The sequence below is a fragment of the Misgurnus anguillicaudatus genome, chromosome 4 (genome assembly GCF_027580225.2).
Source record: "Misgurnus anguillicaudatus chromosome 4, ASM2758022v2, whole genome shotgun sequence".
Classification (NCBI taxonomy): Eukaryota; Metazoa; Chordata; class Actinopteri; order Cypriniformes; family Cobitidae; genus Misgurnus; species Misgurnus anguillicaudatus.
Genome location: NC_073340.2, coordinates 21,818,560 through 21,844,013, shown reverse-complemented (window position 1 = coordinate 21,844,013; position 25,454 = coordinate 21,818,560). Strand labels below are relative to the sequence as shown.

The 25,454-nt window shown below is 40.2% G+C and overlaps 1 protein-coding gene across 1 annotated transcript in view; it reads left to right on the top strand.

The window, feature by feature from the left end:
• usp54b (ubiquitin specific peptidase 54b) overlaps positions 1–25,454 on the top strand; it is a 205,227-nt gene that overhangs the window by 174,667 nt on the left and 5,106 nt on the right. The window contains exons 20-27 of the mRNA XM_073866980.1: positions 11,286–11,428; positions 12,109–12,242; positions 16,476–16,679; positions 16,762–16,933; positions 17,590–17,754; positions 19,927–20,034; positions 22,866–23,052; positions 23,227–23,439. Of these exons, the coding sequence (XP_073723081.1) occupies positions 11,286–11,428; positions 12,109–12,242; positions 16,476–16,679; positions 16,762–16,933; positions 17,590–17,754; positions 19,927–20,034; positions 22,866–23,052; positions 23,227–23,439 (1,326 nt within the window). The remainder of the gene's footprint in view (positions 1–11,285; positions 11,429–12,108; positions 12,243–16,475; positions 16,680–16,761; positions 16,934–17,589; positions 17,755–19,926; positions 20,035–22,865; positions 23,053–23,226; positions 23,440–25,454) is intronic.

The window sequence follows — 25,454 nt, the reverse complement described above, 5'->3', positions numbered from 1 at the left end:
AAACGAACGCCGGAGAATTTGGGGGGACGCCGGGCAAATTGGATCGCATAGCCGAGACGAATCGTGCGTAAAAGCCAACGCGACGGGCTGGGAAGCTGTTCCCACGCCCCCAGATACCGTGCGAGGGGGACTAAAGGCACGATCGGTGTACCCGCGGCGGGCGCAACGGAGGTGATCGCCGGTGTGTGCGTAACGGCCGCACCGACAGCAGTGTTGTGTGTGATAACACTCACCTGAGTCCGTTGCTGGGTGGTTGAGTAAGGGAGGCTCTGCTGAAGACACCTCACACCACTCGATGCACCCTCTGGCGAAGGAGGAGGGAGACGAGGGGTTATGAGCCCGTAGCTGTCTCCTACCGCCTGAGAAGTCGGAGAGCGCGGTGGGGTTATGAGCCCGTGCGTCGCTCTCGTTCTCCTCTGATGAGTCGGAGAACGAGGGGGGGTTATGAGCCCGCTCGTGTCTCCGGCGCTCATCTGAAGACCTAGAGATGGAAGTGGAATTCGCTCTTTTTGTGAATTTGTGGGTTCCGACTGAAAAGTCGGCGGAACAGAAAAATGAAACAAAAGATTCCCCAACCGGCCCTCCTCCGGTGGGGGGAGTGGTGCCTTCACCATCTCCCGAAGAGCAATCCCCTCCATCTCTAGGTCGCCCGTCTCAGGGCCGCTTAGATCTTCTTTTACCACCCTTTGAAGCGGGATGAGCGGGCGGGGCGGGCTGCTGACGACCGGTTCCTCGCTTCTTAGAAGAGCCCCGGGGAGGAACGGAGGCGGCCGCCGCAGGACGCCCTCGGCGAGGAGCAGGCTGAGGCGCCGACGTGGATGGGGCAGGCGCAGGACGCTTCCGACGTGGCATGATCTGAGCGATGGCCTCAGTCTGCTTCTTGGCCACGGAGAATTGCTGCGCATACTCCTCGACCGTCTCGCCGAACAGGCCGGTCTGGGAAACCGGAGCATTCAGGAGCCGGGTTTTATCGGCGTCCTTCATGTCCGCCAGACACAGCCAGAGATGGCGTTCCTGGACTACCAGGGTAGACATCGCACGCCCGACGGCGCGTGCGGTGACCTTGGTCGCACGAAGCGCCAGATCCGTAGCCGCACGTAGTTCAGAGAACTCCGCCGAGTCGTGACCTCCCGCGTGCAGATCCCTCAGAGCCTTAGCCTGGTGAACCTGCAGCAATGCCATGGCATGCAGGGCAGAGGCTGCCTCCCCACAAGCCTTGTAAGCAGCACCGGACAGCGCCGAAGACTGCTTACAGGCCCGCGAGGGGAGAGTAGGCTGGTCCCGCCAGGAGGAAGTGACACCGGCCGGACACAACTGCATCGCGACCGGGCGCTCCACTGACGGGATACCAGTGTACCCCTTGGCATCCCCACCCTCGAGAGAGGTGAGAGGTGAAGGCTGATACGGCCGGTTCCGGGCGGAAAACGGGGTTTTCCACGACCGCGTCAGCTCTTCATGCACCTCAGGGAAGAAAGGCACCGGGGGCGAGGACTGAGAAGCCCTGGCACCCCCGAAGAACCAATCATCGAGGCGGGACGGTTCAGGTGGGGGAGGTTTAGTCCACTCCAAGCCGACCGCCTCCGCCGCCCGAGCGAGCATGGCTGCCATCTCAGGGTCGAACGCAGAACCCGCAACCTGGCCCGAAGGCGGGAGCGGATCCGGATCGACGTCCGAGGCTGACAACCCCCCCTCCAACGTTACGGTGGACATCGCGTCAGGTGGAGGCTCGACAGAGCGCGAGGACACCGTAAAACACGGGCCGCTCGTCTCCATCGGGACCTCCGCTGGCAACGGATCAGGGCGCTGGGAGCTACTGGACGAACCAGCAGACCGACCCAGCACCGTTATACGGAGGTCATCCTTCGCAAGTTTGGTGGCTGCACCCTTAGCAGCACCAGACTGGGAAGGCGGGAGCCGTTGCCGGAGGAACGACACCCGTCTCCGCAAATCCGCCATAGTCATGCCCTCGCAGATGGGGCATGAGCTATCACGCAACGCTGCCTCTGCGTGCTGGAACCCCAGACACGAAAGACAACGCTTGTGGCCATCCTGGGGGGCGATGAACACACCGCATCCAGAAACGGAGCACGGACGGAAATCCATCTTTAAAAAGACGACCCCGACCGTGACACGAATGAGTGGCTGTCTTTAAAAAGACACAAAGCTCAAACGTGCTGCTCTTTTAGGGAAATCACTCTTTGTGCAAGCTGGTGAAACACACAGGGAGAGGCAACGCACTCACTCGAACTCAAGTCCTAAATTAAATAGACAGAGAGAGAGAGAGAAAGGGTGGAGAAAAACACTGCGAGCCTCCGCTGAGGTGTCTTTGCCCAACCAACTTCAGCAATCTGAGATTTTTTCTTTTTCCTCCAAAAGAACAGGGATCTACAAAGATCAGTTTAAACAGCTTCTCGAGAGCAGATGTCTGCCGGCTTCGAAGCAATAAAGCTGATTTGGTATTATGCACCTGCGCCTTATATACGCACCTGGCGGGGCGGCGCCGGCATTATGCAAATACCTGCATGCCAAGTTCATTGGCGTTTCTGATAGTTCTCGAAGTAGATAGGTCACCCGCGAAGCGGTTCCCAATTCGTCGGTCACGACGTGACGTCGTAGTGACCGACTGAAAGGGAACTAAACTTTATTTAATTTTTGCTCCATGTCCCCTTAGGGTCTCCGTATATGTATATAAATATTGCCTAATTCGATTGAATATGAATGAAAAACGTACGATTATCATAGATAAAACAATAACGAAACCCTGCCCCTAACCCCAACGTCACAGCGGCAGTACACATTAATGAAAAAGTATAATGAGAATTATAGGAAGGGAGAGAGAAAGATATAAAACATATTGGTCTTTAAACTCCTCTGACTTTTCTGTCTTCTTTATTTGAAGTGATAATTTGCATTATGAGTGGTCTATATGGGTTGTGATGTTTCCCATCTGACCATGGTAAAAGCTGTAGTGACATGCCTTGAAGGAACGCGAGGATCAGATCTGCTCTCCCCGAGCACCATTCATTCCCATAAATAGAACGAGAGGGAGAGAGAGAGAGAGAGAGAGAGAGAGAGAGAGAGAAAATAATTTAATCTGAAGATCTATTAAAGACAGCAATAAATTCACAATATTTCAGCTTCCCCTGATTTTCTGCTGAGTGTGTAACACTTATGAGTGAAAAATAAAAATAACTGTCCTTAAATGGTGGACATCCCTGACCGATTAACACAAATAATTATAATAATATTCTTTACATTCATAGTGCTTTTCTGCAATACTCAAAGCGCTTTACATATGAAAGGGGGATTTTTCTCAACCACACCAATGTGCAACATCCACCAGATGATGTGATGGCAGCCATATTGCACAACACATCAGCTTATAATTGGAGAGGAGACAGAGTGATATAGCCGTGATGATTAGGAGGCCAATGGCCAAGTTTGGCCAGAATGGCGGAGCACACCTATACTCTTTTTCAAAAAACATCCTGGGAATTTTAATGACCACAGAGAGTCAGGACCTCAGTTTAACGTCTCATCCAAATGACAACCATTAATGAGCTTCTCAATGGTCATTAGCTCTCACTTTAGTGTAAACAGGGCCAACTTTGCCTCTTTTTATCCAATTCACATTTCTTCACCCATCAACAGATAAGTCATTAGGAGTCTGAAAAGTTTGACAACCTCGGCTTGATTTTAATGTCACCTTCCTTCACGAAAGTTCCTGCTGGAAATGGCAAAGGGTTTTAGCTTTTGTTGGAGAGGAAAGTAGATAATCTCTTCAGAAAGTCAGACTTCTTTAAAGCAGTATATCAGCTGTCCTTTATCATGGTGCCTATTTGAAAAGTTTGAGGCCGTGATCTCCTCAGAGATGTTCTTTACAGAGCAGGAAGCTGTCTGATGATTCACTTGAAATTGATTGTTTGTGTCTTGCTCTTTTCTAAACTGTTACTGTGTCTTTTAATGTGCTAAGTTGAAGAGGGGGCACATATAAACATGATTTTTTTAAAGATACACCTAGTGATCAATTAATATTAAGGCAGATGCTTATATGAGTGACCAATGAGGCTCACACCTCAGCTTACGACCCTCTTTGTAAGCCTTATGTAGTGCAGCCCACTTCAATCTGCTGCGATAAATTAATGGTACAAATAAGCTTCTTGTGCTCTTGTGAAGACTCATTTCCTCTTCATTATTCGTCTCTGTCTACCTTTTTATCCTTGCGTGAATATCTAAGTGATAGTGACATTTTAAGGACACGTCTGGTCTTTTTGTGCCACGCAATCATTCATCCAAGTGGCAGTACATTCTTCTGTATTGTCATTCAAAGCCATCATCAATAGACCTAACAGACAAGCACTGCACTGATATATGAGGATTAAACCAAATATCAATGTTGTTTCTCTAGATAATGGGAAATGGTGCTGTGAATCGCAGTTTGCATTGGACACAGTGCGGTCTAATGACTGCTTACAGGACTTATACAAATGTATTTAAATATCACTGCCATACTGATTAGAGGTTTCAATGAATCTGTAGTTGTTAGTCAGGTTCCCCATTTTATACAATCTATTATACAGTGAGTCCTGTCACTGTAAGTGTGACATTTAAATTATGGGCGTCGGAAGTCCAAAAAATGTGTGTGGGTCCAAAACATTTACTGCAAACATTTATAGCCCAAAAACTTAGTTTACCTTGTTGTGGTCCAGAGTGCACGGTACATAACAGAATCTTTTTAAAGGGTACTGCCCAGTGACAGCTGAAGTACATATTTTGACAATTTTTTCTAAATATCTATGATGTTTCTCTTTTGGTGAAAGGTGCGAAAGAATGCACTGATACAAAATGTTACATTGTTCTCTGATATCTACATAGAAGGTACAACACAGTCTAACAGCAAGTTGTGCAATAGTAACAAAATTTTGATTAATTTATTCGTGTTTGCTGACATGAATTTCCGCAGTTAAAAAACAGCGAACAAGAAAAATCCAATAAACCGAAATAAATCTAAATGCTTTACCTCAAAGATCAAAATATTGGGACCGGCACCCTCACACTTTGTTAACACCAAAAACTTGATCGCTTCATGAGCCAAAATCCATAAACGGTTAAGCGCCAAAACGGTATTTACGTACAAAAAAGACGAGGGCATGGCAACACTGCAAGATCGCGCGCTCTGCGCTGTGAAGCAGCTTCACAAAAGCGTAAAATACACAACGCCAAGACGGAGGTTTATTGCGAAACACAATGCTGTTAAATTATTTTGGTCAAAGCTGTGAGTGATAAGCACGCGAGACGGCAGAACGTTGCTATGGTTATTTCTGTGTCAATCATCACATTTTCGGGAGTGAGTCTTGTTCCGTCCAGACATGAAACGAACATTTAGGGGATTCACTCCCGCATTTTAATGCGGTTGTCACTCCTGAAAGTGTGCAGTGTGTACGAGACCTATATGTTGAGCATTGCTCTGATTTTGGCTGCTTCAGTAGCTTTATGTGTGTGTAAACAGACCTTATGTTTGAGCCTGTATCAGATTTTGAGGAATAATCAATTATTCGAAGATTGGAGATGGACGTTTCTGAGTGGTAAGTTTGTGTTTTTCAGTGTGGGCCTGCAAAACGTAGCTGTAACTTCAATAGTAGAACTTCAATCTAAACCAGTAATTCTCAAAGTGTGGTCCGCGGACCACTAGTGGTCCGCCAAACCCCCCCAGTGGTCTGCCAAAAGATGACCTAAACTAGGCAAGTGTTTATACAATCGTCACTTAATAAAGTAGATTTTTAATGCACTTGCAAAACTGTGATATCAGTTCTTGCCTTTCTGTTTTAATAATGTAAAAATGGATTGGTTGGCTAAACCAAAGAGGAGTCAAAAGAAAAGATCAACCGTCAACTGAAAGCAGCTAAAATTCACAGATCTCTTAGTGTTGTTATGTACTAGTTTTGGTTTCATGTGTAAAATCCCTGTAATTTCAGTGATTTTGGACATTAAGGGGAACTTTTTTTCAGTAGTTTATTGTTACCATAGTTACAACCATAGACTTCATATATCCATCACCTCAGTTTTAAACTAATGGCTCTTTGGAATGACATTAAGTTGGACCCAGGCTGTTATGTTTAATTGCATTTTTTTTTCACATGTGCAGTTTGTTGTTCATATTAAGCTGCAACTCATTTCACATTTACTTTTTCAAATGCAAAAATTCATATAATAATTTCTGAACATAGCATTGCATTTGTTTTAAAAAAATGTTTTTGACTTGAAACAGTTGCATATTAAACTTAAACTTAGCTTATCCTTCCTTTTTTTTGGGGGGGGGGGAGTGTTAGAGTGGGATTCTGTTAGGTGGTCCTCAGAAAAAAATTGGAAGATAAAGTGGTCCTTGGGCTGAAAAAGTTTGAGAAACACTGATCTAAACGCTAGCATATAGCATTAACTAGCATATAGTGCTAACTCAGCAGTCAAAATACGTTGTATTTAATTTAATGTGCAATTTAACATCGCGACTGTACTTTTATGTGAGATTGGCCAGTTTTCCAGCTGCCTTTTGCATGCACAAGGTTTACATAAGAAGGGCAATAGTGTTTGAAGCTCACAATATGTCATTACCATAGGTGTCATTATATGTAGGTGGGACCAATAATATTGGACCTACTCCCTTTTTCTCTAATTTAGTGCATGTCTATTCACTTGTCAGAGTGCCATCAGTCAAATTTATTCCACTAGAGGAATCCCCTAATAAATTAAACTCTGTGCTCCGCATTTTAGATACGACCTTGCATTTCACATTGCTTGCTCAATTTATTCCACATGCCTCTTTCAGTCAGACCCCGATACTATTTATATATTCACGATACAGCACAGCCTCTCGTACCTTATTGCTTACATATATATAAAAAGTTTTTCTCCTAGGGGTTTTTTCATCCCCTGGAGAGTCTGCCACCATTGGCTTAACTTAATACTTTACTGTATCTGTTACATTAAAGCAACACCAAAGAGTTTTTTTTACCTTAAAATAACGTTTCCAAAAAAGTTTCAGTGGTTCATCAACACAAAACAGGGTGAATGGCACTTTCACATTCGCTTTGCAGCCCTCTATCGGCCAAAACCGCACTAAAGAAGTATCCAACCGTCGGGTAGCGGTCCTGTAGTTCGAGTGAAAACTACAAAAACTTGCTTTACGGCAGACCTACAATCCAATCAGAGCCAGCTATGCTGCAGTATTTACGACAGTGGTAATGAACAATTACGCTTCTAACCTGTAGGGGGAGCAAAGAGCCAGAGTTCTTTAGTGTTGCTTTAATACTACGCTCACTTTTCTATGATTTTCCTACATCTATTAATGTAAAGTTGCTTTGAAACAATTAACAATTGTGAAAAGCGGTATATAAATAAAATTGAATTGAATTGAAACTCCATGTTGTCAAGCTCACATAACACACGCTGTTTCTGCATTTCTGATGTTAATCGGGAGTACCTATAGAGTAGTATTACATCCTTCATATCTCCGAAGAGTCTTTAGTTTAATCAGATTTATGAAAGAAAGATTAGCTTTACCGAATCTTTCCGATAACGTACGAAAAAATGAAGAAGGAGGATTTTCTACCGCGGGAGGAGCGAGTACGAGTCATGCAACACTATACAACACTGTTTAAAGGAGCATTTCACCCATAGAAACATTAATCTTTATTGAAAGTGTGTCATATTTGTAGTCGAAATGTGACATACATTTTGAATTTGGTGTCTATTTGACTGTGAAAAGGGGTGTTTGTAGTCACACTCCCTCCACAAAGATATTGGACTTCCTTCTTTCAATGATGAAAAATGATGATTTTTACATCATTGAAAGAAGGAAGTGCAACATTGAAATCTGTATTTCTCCTGTCTCAGCGGCACATGAGAAAATTATGCATGACCATTCAAAAACATGACTGGGGTTCTAACTATACAAAAGCTTTATGCAAATGGGTGAAGTGTCCCTTTAACTTATGATTCACTACATGTTCGTGTCATAATATGCACGCGCCTATTTCCAACATAAGACTAGTCTTACTTACCGCATGCAACTCATGACCCGGTTGGGACTTTTCAATGAAATCCAGCGCATCAAACACACACGCAAAACTCCGCTGCTACCCCGGATAATAAACTATATCCATTGTTTCCATAATGCTGGCTTTCTTCTCCTTACACCTAAAAACACACTTCTTCTTATGTGCCATTGTTGAGTTTTGAAATTAAACAAAGCTGTTGCGTGATGTGTGCAAGTTCTGTCTCCCACTGATTGACGGGTGGGCAGGGTTTTCCGGGGGAAATGCCCATGTAAAGAAGTGATACGTATAGAAACCCCTGAAACGTCAGCTGGACCCGTAATCGAAAAAAAACTTTCCCAAACTTGTACGAACCCTGGTGAAGTGCATTTGGCACAGAAATACTCTGTAACACGCCCAACTGCTTTTTTGACACTTTGCCCATGTTTAGCATGAGGAAACAACTCTATAACTGTGTTAATAAGTCAGAATGCCTGAAATACAATTGAACCACCCCTTTAAAGGTTCGCTTTATTACATGCAACCCATAAAAGTTTGTAAAAAAGGGGGATTATGCAAATTAGCTCATATTACAGTGTTTGATGACACAAGTAAGACATAATGGCCCTGTTTCCTGAAAATCACTAATCACCCTCATTATTAACTGAATGAGCTCCCTTTAAATGATTGAGAAGACAGGAAATAAAGATAAACACTTTTCATACTTAGAGGCTGTTAAGTATAACAGCCAGTTTTCATGTTTCATTTTACGGAAATTCACGGAAGAATTCATCGCTTTAAGGCTGAGCTGAAAAAATTAATAGCCAATTTGCGCCTGGTTTTCATAAAGCTGCAGAGAGCAAATGTCAACTTAACACGATATAGAGATATTAAAAAGGCTCTCAGCTTTTAAATCAATTTTCAGAGCCCATACTAAAAAGACCTGCAAGTGCACGAAAGACCTTTAGACTAATGAGAAATAGGACTGAGTGATATTGACCAAAATTAAAGGCGATATTAACGAATTAAAGGTACGAAAGCTGTCATTTTCAAAAAGTACGCATTTGTTCCTAAAAAGGCCAAATACCTCACAGATAGCTACTGTACTAGTACCTTACAGGTACATACTGTATCTATACCTAAATAGACCTTTTTAAAGGGTATCGTCCCAGTGACAGCTTGTGCACCTTTTATGAGTGTATCTTGGTATTTTTCTATAAAGTGGAATGAATGTTTACATGCAAGTATGTGTAAAATGTCACAATCATCTTTGTAAAAACAGTTTAAGAAGAAAATTAAATTCACAGGGTTTTCATCCCTGTTTGAAAATTTACATCTGCAAAGCAATCGAACTGGTTGGAAAGCTTACGTCTGACCTCATTTTACATTTTGAGTTTCTGCAAAGAGGGAGAGTCATATCAGACCATATGCCGACCATAATGACATCAATGTGCTATTCATTTACCTAATGCTGTTTGATCAGATGTCCACAATCATACACTGACTGCCATATTACACCATCATGAGGCAGATTATAATCTCATGAATTATATAATTCTGCCCTCTCTCTATAAAGTAAATGTATATTGCAACAGTTTGTCTTAATAATCTAATTCAAAACACTATTCATACTTTGCTGCCCTCCTTATATAAAATTTTAAGAATATGACAACTTACAAACTTTTTAACAGTCACAGATCAGAAACGGAATACTTTTTTAATAGAATTTATTCGTTACTATTCTGATCAGGCAACTCTCTTTTCCATTTGTATCTTCTAAATGTCAGCGTCTTCATATTTTGTCTTTGTCTGGAGTGCATTGAGTCAATTCAGAGCCAGCTGAGTGGTTCTTGGATAGACTGAAGTTTAAATAAATAAATTGATTCTAAAGTGACCGATGCTGACAACTGGTGAATTGAGGTGCAGTTTATTGAACTAATTGTTGCCTCTTAAGAACTGAGACAAGTCTGACACAAAGGCTAAAAATCAAAAGCTGACCATTTTTGTTATTTTAAAAGCTTTTTCTGTCCCACACTCAATGTAGTTGAAGGCAGTGGCAGAGTCCATTGTGCCTTGTAGTCTTTAAAAGCCAGGCTTCACTTATTTCCAAGATAAATGCATTAACCCTGACGGTATACTCTCAGAAATAAAGGTACAAAGCTGTCACTGGGACATTACCTTTTCAAAAAGGTAAACATTTGTACCCAAAGAGTGCATATTAGTACTTCAAAGGTACATATTGGTATTTCAAAGATACATATTGGTACCTAAAAGGCACATTTTGTAAATTAATAGTACATATTAGGACCTTTTTAAAGAGTAATGCCTCTGTGACAGCTTTTGTACCTTTATTTTTGACAGTGTATAGGTATAAAAGTAAATAGACATTGTAAAGATTATAGAATTCAGAGATTTAGAAGTGAAATGTATAATAAATTGTCTTATTGAGGGTTCCCACGGGTCCTTGAAATCCTTGAAAGTTTGTGAATCTGGGGAAAAAAATCAAGGCCCTGGAAAGTTTTTGAAAATAAACATATTACAGGTCATTGAAGGTGCTTGAATCTATTTTATGCAAAAAGTTTTCTGAAAAAACTCCATATTATTCCCTGTGTAGTGTAGGATAATATCATAAAAAATTTAGACTTTTTAAGCACACTTGCTAAACTGTTCGCTTTAAATGCTTATATCTTCTGTATGTGAATGTGGATTCATACCAAAATGCTTTTTTGCATAGTTGTGTTTGACACATAGAAATGTCTCGGGTTAAGTATGTAACTGTTGTTCCCTGAGAAGGGAATGAGACGCTGCGTCTCCCTTGCCATACTTCCTGCGTCCCTGTAACGCCGTCTTTGGCAATATTTCAGATAGCGATATACTTCCTGGCTCCCGCGTCACCCTGTCTTTACTGTTAAGCCTCACCATTGGTTGAATTTGATGTACACATTCAGACGCACTTACAGGCGTCTCCAAAGTGTCACAGCAGTGACGCAGCGCGAGTTCCATAAAAAGGGAACTGTAACAATGTATCTTAAAAGGTAACACGATGTAACCTTGCTCTCACTTGAAATGTCTCCTCACATTTAGCCCTTGAATTTGAGGGTATTGGACCTGGAAAGGTCCTTGATTTTGCAGTTAACTAAGGTGTGGGAACCCTGTATGATATTCAGAACTTAAGGATTCATAGACCCCCAAGAATTTAGTTTCACATTTCCCTCTGATCTCCAGCTTTATTCACCGCTTATCTATTACCTACAGGTGGCAATGGTCCGGGATACTCGACACCCGTTTCCAACCGTGGATGTTCCAGACCACGCTCATTACACCATTGGCTCTGTCATTCTTGCAGTAGGAATCACAGGCATGGTGGGCAACTTCTTGGTCATGTATGCCTTCTGCAAGTAAGTCTAAATGCTTCAAATATTGTTTGATAATTTGATCTATTGCACACAATTATGATATTATTCCTGGAAATTCTTGCAAACATTTATTTTGTAAACAGATAAGATGATCAATTTTCTCCTCGGATTAACAAGTCAGACATAAGTACTCTGTCAGAAAAAAATAGTAAAAAATGGTCCCATGCTGTCACTGGGACACTACCCTTTAAAGAAGTCCTAATATGTTTCATTTAGGTACACAGGTAAGTCAAATAAATACTTTGTCCCATAATCTATTAAAGGGACACTCCACTTTTTTAAAAAATATGCTCATTTTTAGCTCCCCTATAGAGCTAAACATTTGATTTTTACTGTTTTGGAATCCATTTAGCTGATCTCCGGGTCTGGTGGTACCACTTTTAGCATAGCTTAGCATAATCCATTGAATCTGATTAGACCATTAGCATCGCGCAAAAAATAACCAAAGAGTTTCAATATTTTTCCTATTTAAAACTTGACTCTTCTGTAGTTACATTTTGTACTTTTACCAACAGATTTATTATGCCGGATTATTATGCAAGAATGAAAAAAGTGGAGTGTCCATTTAAAGAAATTCCTATATTGTCTTGCATCTCTTCCTGCTTTCTAACTCATGCCTACTTATTGTCTAACACTTGACATTTACTTGTGCGTTTATCCAGGAGTAGGAGCTTGAGGACACCTGCCAACATGTTTATCATTAACCTGGCTGTTACTGACTTTCTGATGTGTGCCACTCAGACACCAACCTTCTTCACCACCAGTATGCATAAGCGATGGATCTTTGGGGAGAAAGGTAATCCAGTTGTCAGCTAATCAGCCATGACTGCTTGATCAAACTTCTTCCCCTTTTATCTTTTTTAATAGTTCAGATCCAAGCCTTTATAGTTGCTCACTCATATGGTAAGAAAGAGTGTAATTTTACCTATAACCTAAATGATGTAAACTTATACCTTACTGTACACCACCGCCGACTTGAGCTTCCAAAGTTTCCCGCAAGTCATTCATTTACAATGAAAGCTGGCTCCTTTCAGCTGCAAGGAGCGTCAAATCCATCTGCGTCGTGTTTTGAGAGACCAGAGCATCAATCTAGGATGGCCATTCGTGCCAGTTCTGCCAGACACGTCGCGAACATGTTTTCGGGTGCGTTCTCCGGAAGTCGTGTTGCTCGACTGCATACTTCATCGAGGTTTTCACATTTCACTTAAAATACATTAGAAAATTAAGATTTATTTCTTTTAAGACATACAATCATTGTAGTTTCATTCTTACCTTGAAATGTAACGGTTGCTTTTCTGAAATTAAACCCGAAATATTAAACTTTTTCGGGTGTTTGTTCTATCACCTCCCACCTCTACAATGGCTGTATAGGTGCACTGAAACAATCCTTCCTAAAATGCATTAAACTTTCGTTTACAAAGACGTGAAACTCACCAAGTGGTCAGGGGTGTTCAATGATATGCTCACACAAAAATCGCTGCAAAAGATGCTTTCCAACAGGTGTTTTAGCATTCGTTGTAAACTTGTGGACCTATTTTTCCAAACGCCTCACACCGTACATTCTTCCGTTGAGAGTTTGAATAATAGACACTCCAGCCCAGTTGGTGGCGATAATCCACCTTTGCCGATTGCAAGAATACAAACAAAGTTCCCGGCGCGGAGTAATACCGTACCTCACAGCACATCTAATACAAGTCAATGGAGTTGGCAAAACTACGATAAAACCTTTTGGAAAGCATCTTTTGCAGCGATTTTTGTGTGATCATATCAGTAAACACACCTGACCACTCGGTGAGTTTCACGTCTTTGTAAACGAAAGGTTAATGCCTTTTAGGAAGGATTGTTCCAGTGCACCTTACACACATTGTAGAGGTGGGAGGTGATAAATCAAACACCCGAAAGTTCTCGGGCCAGCATCATATGTCCAAATTTCAGTCAAAACCGTTCTATTTCATTATAAACAATCTGAAAACAGGGCTTTAAGTGTAAAATACCGAACTTGTCCTTTAACATTTCATGGTGACACAGACTTCAGAGCGGTCAATGCATCAACAAGCTTCCCTGTACTTTTTGACAAGCTTCCTTGCTCAAGTCGGTGGCGATGAATTGGAAATGAAGAGCTTAGTTCTTCTCAATCAGAAACCAAAAACCTTTCCTTTATACATAATCAGAAGGAAATAAATGCCTGCTCCAAGCTATACTTATGGTTCACTAGTGTAATAATTCTTATGTTTTATGTATACCTTTTCATTTATTATAGAAAGTGTGTAATACAAATACTTTAATTTTAATATTTTAAAGATGTAATGTCTTATATAAAGATAAAGATGAGGCATAAGGCTTTGAATGATCGAATAAGGACTTGACCACAAGATATGTCAGCTAACTTAAGGGTACTTTGATCACAGATGGACTTTTGTTTAGAGCCTTTTAAGCACTTAAAGTCTGTCCTTTGATGTGAAGTAGTTGCTGCTTGATTGATGGAGTGGAAGGAGCTCTCACAAGATCTCCCTCAAGGTTTTTTCGACGGCTTGTGAGCGATCAATTCCTCTTACGCTGACTTCGGTGTTGTCTCAACCCCTTATAAAAATAAAGATGCTACAAAAGGTTCTTCACAGAAGAACCATTCCCCTAAAAAACATTTAGTCAAAAGTTCTCAAAAGAATAATTTCTTTCTTATCTTTTTATAGTCTAAAGAACCCTTTTCCACTACAATGAACTTGTTGTGAAACAGTAAGGTTCTTTGATTGATAAAGATTTGTTATGGAAAATTATTCTTCTATTTTAGAGGTCTCCAACCCTGCTCCTGGAAATCTAAAATCCTGCAGATTTTAGCTCTAACCCCAATCAAACACAGCTGAACCAGCTAATCAAGGTGTTTGGGGTTGCTTGATAATTACAGATTGGTGTGTTGGAGCACAGTTGGAACTGAAGTCTGCGGGACAGTAGCTCACTAGGATCAGAGTTGGAGACCAATCAGGATACGCTCGCTGTTACTTTCTCTCTTCGTGTTGTCGCTTGCTCTGAGACCTTGTAAAAATTTTTTGAACATGACCTCTTTACTTTGCACATTTTCAAATAATTGATTTCCGGGATATTTAACATCATTCGTGGGCATCAGGGAGCATTATATGGGAGACTTCCGCAAGGTACGGAAGAGGTGGTCTGACAAAGTAATAACAAAACCTAAAAGTAGATTTTGAGGACCAGCCAATGATCCATACGACGTAAACCCACAATACCTGGCATAATATTAAAATATTTATGTAATGGAAAATGTTTTCTGTTGGGTTTATGGTAAGCATTAGAGAACAAAAAATATGAAACAACAGTCATAAAGGGATGGACATGGTCAGAAACAATGCTCAGGTAGGCTGTGGCATTTAAACGATGCCCAATTGGCACTAAGAGGCCTAAAGTGTACCAAGAAAACATTCCCCACACCATTACACCACCACCACCAGCCTGCACAGTGGTAACAAGGCATGATGGATCCAAGTTCTTGGTCTGTTTACACCAAATTCTGACTCTACCATCTGAATCTCTCAACAAAAATCGAGACTCATCAGACCAGGCAACATTTTTCCAGTCTTCAACTGTCCAATTTCGGAGAGCTCGTGCAAATTGTAGCCTCTTTTTCCTATTTGTAGTGGAGATGAGTAGTACCCCGGTGGGGTCTTCTGCTGTTGTAGCCCATTCGCCTCAAGGTTGTGCATGTTGTGGCTTCACAAATGCTTTGCTGCATACCTCGGTTGTAACGAGTGGTTATTTCAGTCAAAGTTGCTCTTCTATCAGCTTGAATCAGTCCGCCCATTCTTCTCTGACCTCTAGCATCAACAAGGCATTTTCGCCCACATGACTGCCGCATAATGGATGTTTTTCCCTTTTCACACCATTCTTTGTAAACCCTAGAAATGGTTGTGCGTGAAAATCCCAGTAACTGAGCAGATTGTGAAATACACAAATCGGCCCGTCTAGCACCAACAACCATGCCATGCTAAAAAATGCTTAAATCACCTTTCTTTCCCATTCTGACATTCAGTTTGGAGTTCAGGATATTTTCTTGACCAGGCCAGACCCCTAAATGCATTGAAGCAACTGCCATGTGATTGGTTGATTAGATAATTGCATTAATGAGAAATTGAACAGGTGTTCCTAATAATCCTTTAGGTGAGTGTGAGAGTACTTATGGCAGCAATGGACTTATTTGACCATGCTCTATGCAATTAAAACTCCTGTTTTAGTTGTGATATGTCTTTCAAAGCAAGAAAGCTTCAATGTGAATGAAGCATAATAGAGAATATACACTGAGACAATGGCTGTAGCAACACGAAGCAAGTCCGCTATATGGTGTCTCGGAGACTGAAATAACTGGAACAAAGTTACCCTCCAAGAAGCAAGTTTTATTTCGGAAATATTCCAAGGCTTTGAGCAACCTCTAGATGAACAATTCAAAATTTTGCAGTGTGTTTTTACTGATATCCTAACACATTTAGGGGGTGAGAGTTTAAAAAAAAAAGGTCCATTATAAGGACCACCCTAGTAGTCATGAGTTGTTTATATCCTGTCTATGGTGTTTTAGTTGAATTAGTAGAAAACACTGCCAGTGCCAGTTGCTTGGCTGGTGCACAACCCAGTTTCTTTAACTTATTAGCTCCAAATTCAGTTTGAAGACACAATGCAGCAAAAGCCATATTGAAATATGCCAGCTCTGACCTGTCTTTGTTCGTATCTGATCTGGCTATGTTTCTGTGTAAATCTGTGCAAAGGTTGAAGCATTGTATTTTATTATTTTCTTTTCTCACAATTTCATATTATTCTGAAATAAAAAATTCATTCAGCAAAGTATATTTCTGTGTAAATGCATGTGGGCTGTGCAACATTCTGTATAAATGCAGCCTTTTGTGTTATCCTGTGTATAGCTCTGCATATATATATATATATATATATATATTTGCAGTATAAAGAAAGACGTCAGTGTTTGAACACAAGATGAAGCTTTCTTTTCATTTTTTTTCTTTCTTTGCAGCCTGTGAATTATATGCATTCTGCGGTGCTCTGTTTGGTATCTGCTCAATGATCACACTCATGATTATTGCGGTTGATCGATACATTGTGATTACACGACCGCTGGCGTCCATCGGCGTCATGTCACGCAAACGCGCCCTGGTCATACTCGCTGCCGCGTGGCTGTACTCAATGGGCTGGAGCTTGCCCCCGTTCTTCGGATGGAGTAAGCGATTACAAGCACCCACATGATCACATACACGCAAACAGCAGCAGACCGTGACTGAATTTTATCTTCTCATTCACAGGCGCGTATGTTCCCGAAGGTCTGCTGACTTCCTGTTCGTGGGACTACATGACCTTCAGTCCTTCTGTTCGCGCCTACACAATGCTGCTCTTCATCTTTGTGTTCTTCATTCCCCTTTTTGTCATCATGTACTGCTACATCTTCATCTTCCGGGCCATTCGTAATACCAACAGGTGACAACGAATGAACAGCAGTAACATCATTTTTATTTACCTCTACAAGGATAGTTTAAGATTTATAAAAAAAAAACAATATTGTGATTTTTCAGTTAATGCTTCCTCTAAGCTCAGAAGACACCCTTACAAGACCTTACAATAACTATTAAGAATGCACTGAAACCCATATTTGTTTATTTAGAATAGTATCCGCCAATACAATGATAAATCGGTTTACACTTTGTTTCAAATTATTGTCGTGAAATCCTAGCAGTGCAGTGGGTAGAGTACAAACTTACACATCATGAGTTCTGACACGTTTTTCCAGTCAGGATATAATCATTAGCTGTTTTAAAGCAAATGCCTGATGTCCGATAATGGATTCCTTTTATCTTTAGCTGATATGGATTATAGGCCAATAATCGGTGCATCCTAACTCTTACTATTAAGGCTTTTCTAGCCCAGAAGAAAAAGAAGAAACAGGATATTGTAAATGGAGGCGTGTTAGTGCTCAAAAAGAGATTGATTTCAGATGCTGTGTTTACAGTGTCCTTTACAGAAACAGAATAATGAACTCTGTTTGTTCACTTTGTTAACTGATGCATGTGTTTTCTCTGCCTGTGTGTGTGTGTGTGTGTGTGTGTGTGTGTGTGTGCTTGTGATGGGGATAACAGAGCTGTAGGAAAAATCAATGGAGAAGGAGGGCACAAAGACTCCATCAAGAAGTTCAATCGGATGAAAAATGAATGGAAAATGGCAAAAATAGCGTTGATAGTGATCCTACTGTATGTCATCTCCTGGTCTCCTTACTCCTGTGTGGCTCTTACAGCTTTTGCTGGGTGAGAATAAACACATCCTTCCCATGATGCATAGCTGTTTTGATAGTTTGTCTTACTGTTGTGATACAGTAATAGGTTTATCCAACATTTTCTATTGATATTCTGATCTAACTTAAAATATCTTGTTGATCTCTAGTTATAACTATATTCTTAATTATGAAGAGTTTGGTTCCAAAACGCAATAAATCCATTTTGACTAAGTTTTCTATACCAAGAAAGTGACAAGATAAAAACCATTATTTTCTGTTACAAACTTTCACATAGCATCTTTAGGTTATAATAACATAAACAATTTAAATCCATTATTTGATTTTCAAAGATTTATTATAAAAATTGATTTTTTTCTTTTCAAAATGCTATTGAATCAATATATAAATGTGCATTCATCTTTGCCACGTTATATTCATTTAGTCGACTAGTGGTATACACTTATTAAAAAAAGAAACATTAATGGCATTTATTAAAACACTTACTTTGTCGTATTAAGAACACGGTTATTGCTGCTGTCATTCTTGGGACGTTGTCGCTAAACTTTTTTGACAGCGATCAGCTGTAAAATGTTTTTGTCCTGCTCGATTTTCGTTGACTTTGAGTAAAATAATGGAACGTTTTTTTAAGATTCCCTGGATTCAATGTGATAGCATGACAGAAGCTTGATGCTGTCGTGTGAGGACAAGCCAACATTTTTCCGTCGCCCGAGTGGCTTACGTTTCTTTCCCGCCAAAGAAAACCCCCACAGGTTTATCAATGCCATCAAAGTATTATTTTGTTTTTGTTTGTTTGTTGATCTCGAAGTACAAAGTAGATGAGGAAAGCTAGGATTCTGTGTATTCAACGTGCCGCCATTATTGTTTACAATGTGTGAAATGGTGCGCTGTGATTTGTTGAACGGATTTATTGCATTCTGCAGAAAAGAAAGACTGCCGTTTATTGCATTTTGATGAAAAGGTAGAAAAGATGACAGAATAACACGGCAGATATCGGATTTTGTGTAAAATTAAGAATTTACTTTTTAATATTGACCTGATACAATATTGTTTTTGGTGGTAACTTAAAAAAAAAGGCGTTTATCGCGTTTTGAAACCAAACTCTTCATATTCTTTTTGTTTGTTGTATTTATTGCTGTTCTGTAATTACAATAGGAAAAGCTGGAGGCAACTTTACCATGCTAAATGTGTGTTTAAAGTATTTATAATTCTCTTTCACTGCCTAGATGAAACAATAACACACCATCTACCAATTTAAGTCAGTTTAAAAAAAATTGTAATAAAAAGGTCCCAAACTTTCATTGGGACAATACCCTTTAAAAACATAATATGTTTAATTTAGGTATGCAGCTATACATTTGGAATCAATGTATACCTTTGATGTGCTAATACACTGTAAAAAGTAAAAGTTGGATCAACTTAAAAACTTTTTTTTACTTTTTTAAAGTGAAAATTTAAGGTGAAAATATTCGTTCAATTGGTAATACCCAAAATATTTAAACATTTTCAAATTAAATTTTTCACTTAAAGTGAAATTTAACATTTTAGGCGTTACAAATTGAAGTTTTTTTTTTTTTTAAGTTAATCCAACTTTTACTTTTTAGTCTTTTTTTCAGTGTATGTGGCCCTGGACCGTAAGTCGCATGGGTATATTATATAGAAAAAGTAAAAAAATACATTGCATGACTCAAAATTATAGATTTTTGGATGCTGCAAGATCGCAAACAAAATTGGTCAGAAACTCGCCACAAACTTGCTCTCATTGCTACCCGCTGTTTGGGGATTTCCCATTTAAAGTCAAAATGAAATTTAAATGAAAAGCTGTTAATTGTTTTGGAACAATGTGGTATTTTTATTTTTACAAATGACTTATCTGTGAGCTTCATTATTTTTAATTCATGTGGCCTCATAATCTTTAATCAAAAACGCAAATCTCCTTCCCTCCTCGAAATGATCTCTTTACTTTTTGAAAGTATATGACCCTCAGTTTTTTTCTGACAGTATGAAACAAAGATATTATATCATATTTCCTTTCCAAAGTATATCACATTCACACACTTAACTGAAATATTCACCTCTTTTAAACTTTAATAAAATCTGTTAAACAGACCTGATGTCTGTCATGTTAAGCATAAGAGCGTTATAGCAGTGTCTAATGTGCAGTGTCTTCTCGCTTTTTCCAAAGCTACGCTGACATGCTCACGCCGTACATGAACTCTGTACCTGCCGTGATCGCCAAGGCATCTGCCATCCACAACCCTATAATCTACGCCATCACTCACCCAAAATACAGGTCTGCAAGGGCTGGTTCTGACTTCACTGAATGAGGTTGGCAAACTTGCGTCACAATTGAATTCTCAATCGCTCTTATTGAGCGCTGGGCGTATGTCGTCTCTGCTGGATAAAAATTGACAAGACAGTGTAAGAGCACTGAAGCACAACAGCACACCTGACTCAGACAGCTCAAGTGAAATGAAGCAGAGTTCCACAAGTAATACGGTACAAGCTGCGTGCTCAATGGCCAGGCAGACTCACACTGTTAGCAAAGCACACCGAACACAAACACAAATACCTTGAGATGACAGAGGTTGATTCTGAGCTTCAGATTCATTTGAGATTAATTGATGTGCTCCTGTAAAGCTCAGTTGTGTTAGCAACGAAAAACGACATTAAAGAAAAAAGTCTTTCAGGTATTCTGTATTTCATTTACTTGAATACTTTTGAATACTTTTAATAAGATTTTCTATAAATAATATTTTACATTCATTGACAGATCAGTAATTACAGATATTAGTAGATATCTTGTACGTTTTTATCTGATTCAGATGTCTTTTCAAGTTTGTAATGCGAAAAATCGTGGAATACATTGGTTTGGTTCAAGGTTTAGAAGTACAGCTTTTTCTCTCTTTCTTTTGGAAATAAATAGAAAAAAATACTTTAGCACCAAGCTGTTAAAATAGTAGGTGGTCACATATATAATAAAATCTTGAATATGCACTCATTAAGGTTTTGCAAATTAAAATAGTTTTACACATAAAGCAATAAATAGCATTTGAAGAATTATGAATTATGAATGAAATGTTGTATATTCCGTCCACCAGACAGACAGTACAGAGTAAGTACAAAGAGAAAAATGTCCAAATAAGAGTCTCTTTTGGAGTAATAGAAAACACACTGTTCCCAATTATCAAGTGGAATTTTGACACAATGTAATAACTATATTTTCAGTGGTGTCCTTACATAATTAACCATTATGTTTTATCACCTTAGAATAAGCCGTTTTTATCTACATACAATGTTGGTCCCCTTACATGGAAGTCACCATATTGCGCCGCCACGTTTCTACATTAGCCCAAAATGGACTCTACAGAGCACGTTTTGTCACAGTGGCTATGTTTACATGCACAAAATTTTGTCAATCCGACTGAATTTAATACGATTGAAGGTTTACATGCACCCTAAACATTGCAATTTGATTTAAATGTTTGTGAACATGTACATTATATAGAATCCGAACCGAACGTCTACGCAAGCGCACAGCCAGGGTTGCCAGATTCACGTATCAAAACCATCCGAATGGACATTCAAAACTAGCCCAAAGCATCCCAATGACTGTCCAAAGCCCAAATATCAATAACTAATCAACGAAATCATTTAATCTTTAAAATGCAGAAAAAAACAACTGGTGGAAACAAACTGTAGCCCAAATCTAAATTTGGAAAAAGGAGAGGACTTGGCAACGCTACGCTGTGGACAGCATCTCTCGTCGAGTTCACGCTTTATCTCTGAATAAAAGTCAAAACTGAGTTGGAGAAAGTTGTTCTTAAAAAGTTTTCAGATATAGGTAATGAAAATACACTTTTCAAAAGGCACAACGCTATTTTATTGTTTTAACTCAATAACGTTACCTTAATAATGCGTTGCCATTGTCTTGCTATTGCGTGTTTCTGTAACGAGAATCATGTGAAATAATGGATCATTTTAAGACGTGAACTTGAGCACAAATTTCTGCGCATGAGCACAATTCACCACCCCCTTTAATACGTATCCGATCTTCCTCAATCGTATTGATTTACATGAAAATTTTTCAATACGATTGAGCCACCAATACGATTACAAACAGATTATTTGGTTGCATGTAAACATACTTAGTGGTGTCTCAGATGACGACATGTTTGTCCTGTTATGGACAAAAAAGGCAAGTGTGAGTGGTGGTCGTTGATTGCAATTTGTGATCTCACCACTAGATACCGCTAAAATCTACACACAGCACCTTTAATGTTTTCCAAAAGCGTTTACAACATTTTGGCGTTTTATAGTACGTGTAAACAAAGCTTGCTACATGCTTTTGTTTGTATTTATCGCTTTGTAGAAGATTGCTCAGGTGCGAAGGCTTGTGGTGTTTCTTTACAAGGTATGATCGCCATCTACTGGCCTGGCATGCACAATACAGCGTATTTATTTATCTTTGCTTTTTGACAGTGTTGTCGTGTGTATGTGAAATTTTTCATAAGTGCGGATGACTACATCGTTGTCATGTAAACACAGCCTTACTGCAGGGATATCAATCAAAGCATATTAATTACCACAAATCCTAACATATACCTGCCCTAATTCCTACTACTTAATACATGTATCATCGGTCCTATGCTTTGCTACATTTATCAAAGGATTTTACACATCGTTTGTAAGGGAATATGTAATGAAAAACTATTGCAGTATTTCTGCAGCCTGGTGGAATGGCAAGGTCGTCTGTTTTATTTCCTAAGAAATACACACGAAGAAAAACGTACACTTATTCAAGTAAAACACATCTATACGTGTTCTCAGTATACACTGTGCCCTTTAGGTTATTAGTGTAACACATGACTATGAGTCATATGTATAAGTGGAGAGTCCATTGAAAAGGTCTTTTGTATTGGTAGAGTGTACTGATTATGTGTTTGCACTGATTTTCCCCCATTTGAGAGATATCCACTAAATGCTTACACACAGAATCATTCATAACAAAGTGTATGGTTACTATCCACCAGTCCTTTGATTTCCTCCCCTTTAAATGCTTCCATTCTTCTCTGTGCATCTTCCCCCTCACCATTTTTTATTTCTTTTGTGTATCTCTCTAAGGTCTGCAATCGCAAAATACATACCATGTCTGGGAGTACTGCTGTGCGTGCCACGTAAAGACCAGTTCAGCAGCAGTAGCTTTATGTCAACACGACAATCCACCGTGACCAGCCATTCATCCGAGACCAGCAGCAACCTACACCGTGCTGGAAAAACACGCTTGTCCTCAGTGTCCGACAGTGAGTCGGTAAGACAACACTTGTGGGCTTGAAACAGACAATATTTACTGCGAGTTTTTGCCTGTGCAAGATTTATGTCATGCATTTTTGTGAGAAGAGTCGCTAAGAGAAGAGGCGCTATAGCTAGCATTACTGGTTGTGCTACAAATATGCATAGTGTGTGATGTGTATGGGAATTACAGGGCTGGACAGATACGGAGGTGGACCTCTCCAGCGCAAGTTCCCGTCCTGCTAGTCGTCAGGTGTCATGCGAGATACGTAAAGACTTGTCGGACATTAAGCACACCAGCTCTCTGAGGCTAAAGATCAAGAGCAGAGACTCGGGTATCTTCGACAGAACCTCAGCCCAGAGCCTAATTGAGCCGGGCCTAAACCGGACATGTGCCTACATCAGCGTAAGTGAGAGTCCTCAATAAGTGTCTTCATTAATCACATGCTGCCCAGAATGCTCAGTGCACTTTGATTTATGAGGTTAGGAAGACCACATTCATCTTAAGAGAGGAAATGCATCTATCAGATTTAAAAATGCATGGTCATTTTATGCCATCTTTCCTCTCTTGAAGATAATACTTTTGGTTTTGAACAGTACAGTTCTAGATTTCAATAGAGTTCTAGTTAAATTCTTTTAACTGCACTTTAACCGTGGGTTTACACCAGCTGCGTTTGAGGCAGCGTCTACCACGCCTAGTTTGCGGCTTGAACAGTTTGAGTGTACTCACTTCATTCACGGGTGAAAGCCGCGCATGAAATTCTAGTTATCGAGACATTCACGCGGGAAATTGGTGTCATGGGAGGGGCTTCTGCGACTCCGCTCACTTTCTGTAATCACGTCGCTACTAAAGCAAGCTCCTGATTGGTTAATGCTGCGCATTTTTCCTGCAAAGTTCACATTTTTCAACTCGCACATTTGCCGTGGCAATGCTCAATTTGCACCATTCGCGCGAACTAGCCACGCGAATGAGGCGGAATTGCGTCTACCCCTTCGCTCTAATCGTGTCATGATGCATTTACATCAGCTGCGGTAGCAGTGAAGACGTGTTGATGCGCGTCTGGAGGTCTCTAGTCTAGTTCGCGCGAATACCGAGTTGAAAAATTGGAACCTTTGGCGGATTTTTGCACTGCATTAACCAATCAAGAGCCTGCTTGCTGCTGTGGCGGCAGCCTCGCCCGGAGTCACTCATTCAACCTGAAGGATCGCTTGATATTGTCTGTAAGCAGTCACCCGAAGCTATGCGACACAAGTTCTTATTTCTATAGAGACAGGAATGAAAAGGACATCGTTTGGAAGAGTGTCAATGAGCACATTCTGGTAAGTTGTAAATACACATTTCACTTTTGAGTCACGTGATGTTTATAGACCCGGGGCATTTCCGCCATTTTTTAAACTATTTCCCCTTATAGTAAGGTGACCAAATACAAACCAGTAACTCAATCCACAATCAATAAATCAACCATCTTGCAAACAGACAACCGCATAGCACTTGCCCCTCCCACAAGAAGCGGATTTCGTCTCTGCTTCGCTCTAGATGCGCAAATGCATTTAAACTGTTCAAGCGGCAAACTAGGCGCGGTAGACGCCTCAAACGTGCCTGGTGTAAACGCAGCATCATTCACACCACGAGACTTCCAGACGCGCGCCAAAGCGTCTTCACATTGACTTAACATTGAAATCACTTGCACTCGCAGCTGCTGTAAACGCAGCATAAGAACGTAATGCAATTTAAAAAAAAAATTCCCTTGATTCGTTGACATGCATTATAAAAACTAATTTTAAAGGCCACACCCTTTGGAGGTTGCATTTGTCGGTTGCATACATCATTGAGGTTCTCTAGTTTTGGAAAATACATTGACCTTATTCCTCATAAAAATATAATCGCTATAGTTTCATTTTTATTTTAAAATGTAACGGTTGCTTTAATAAAATAAGACCTGAAATAATTACAACATATGCAGCCGACAAATGGGATCTCTAGAGCAGTGGTTCTCAAACTGGGGGCCTGAGATGGTTCTAGGGGGGCCCCAGTTAAATTATATTTTATAAAATACATTAATTTATCATAAATTCTGTGTAATTAAACCTCATTAAAGTAAGGCTACTAAACAACAGCACAACATTGTATAATGTAATATGTTTTGTTTAATTTAAATTTTAAGTTTTGGAATATTTTATGTAGTACATTTTCTTTGGAGGGCCATGAAGGGATGCGCCATACACAAGGGGGGGGGGGGGGCACGCCGAAAAAGTTTGAGAACCACTGCTTTAGAGGACACAGTATTTATGGGGCGCTGGTCCAAAAAAGGTTGAAAACCATTGATTTAACCCAAATGGTTGGGTTTGTCCCTTTTTAACCCAATAGTTGATTAAAAACAACCCAACATGTTTTTGAGCAACAGGTACTCGCTCAAGGTG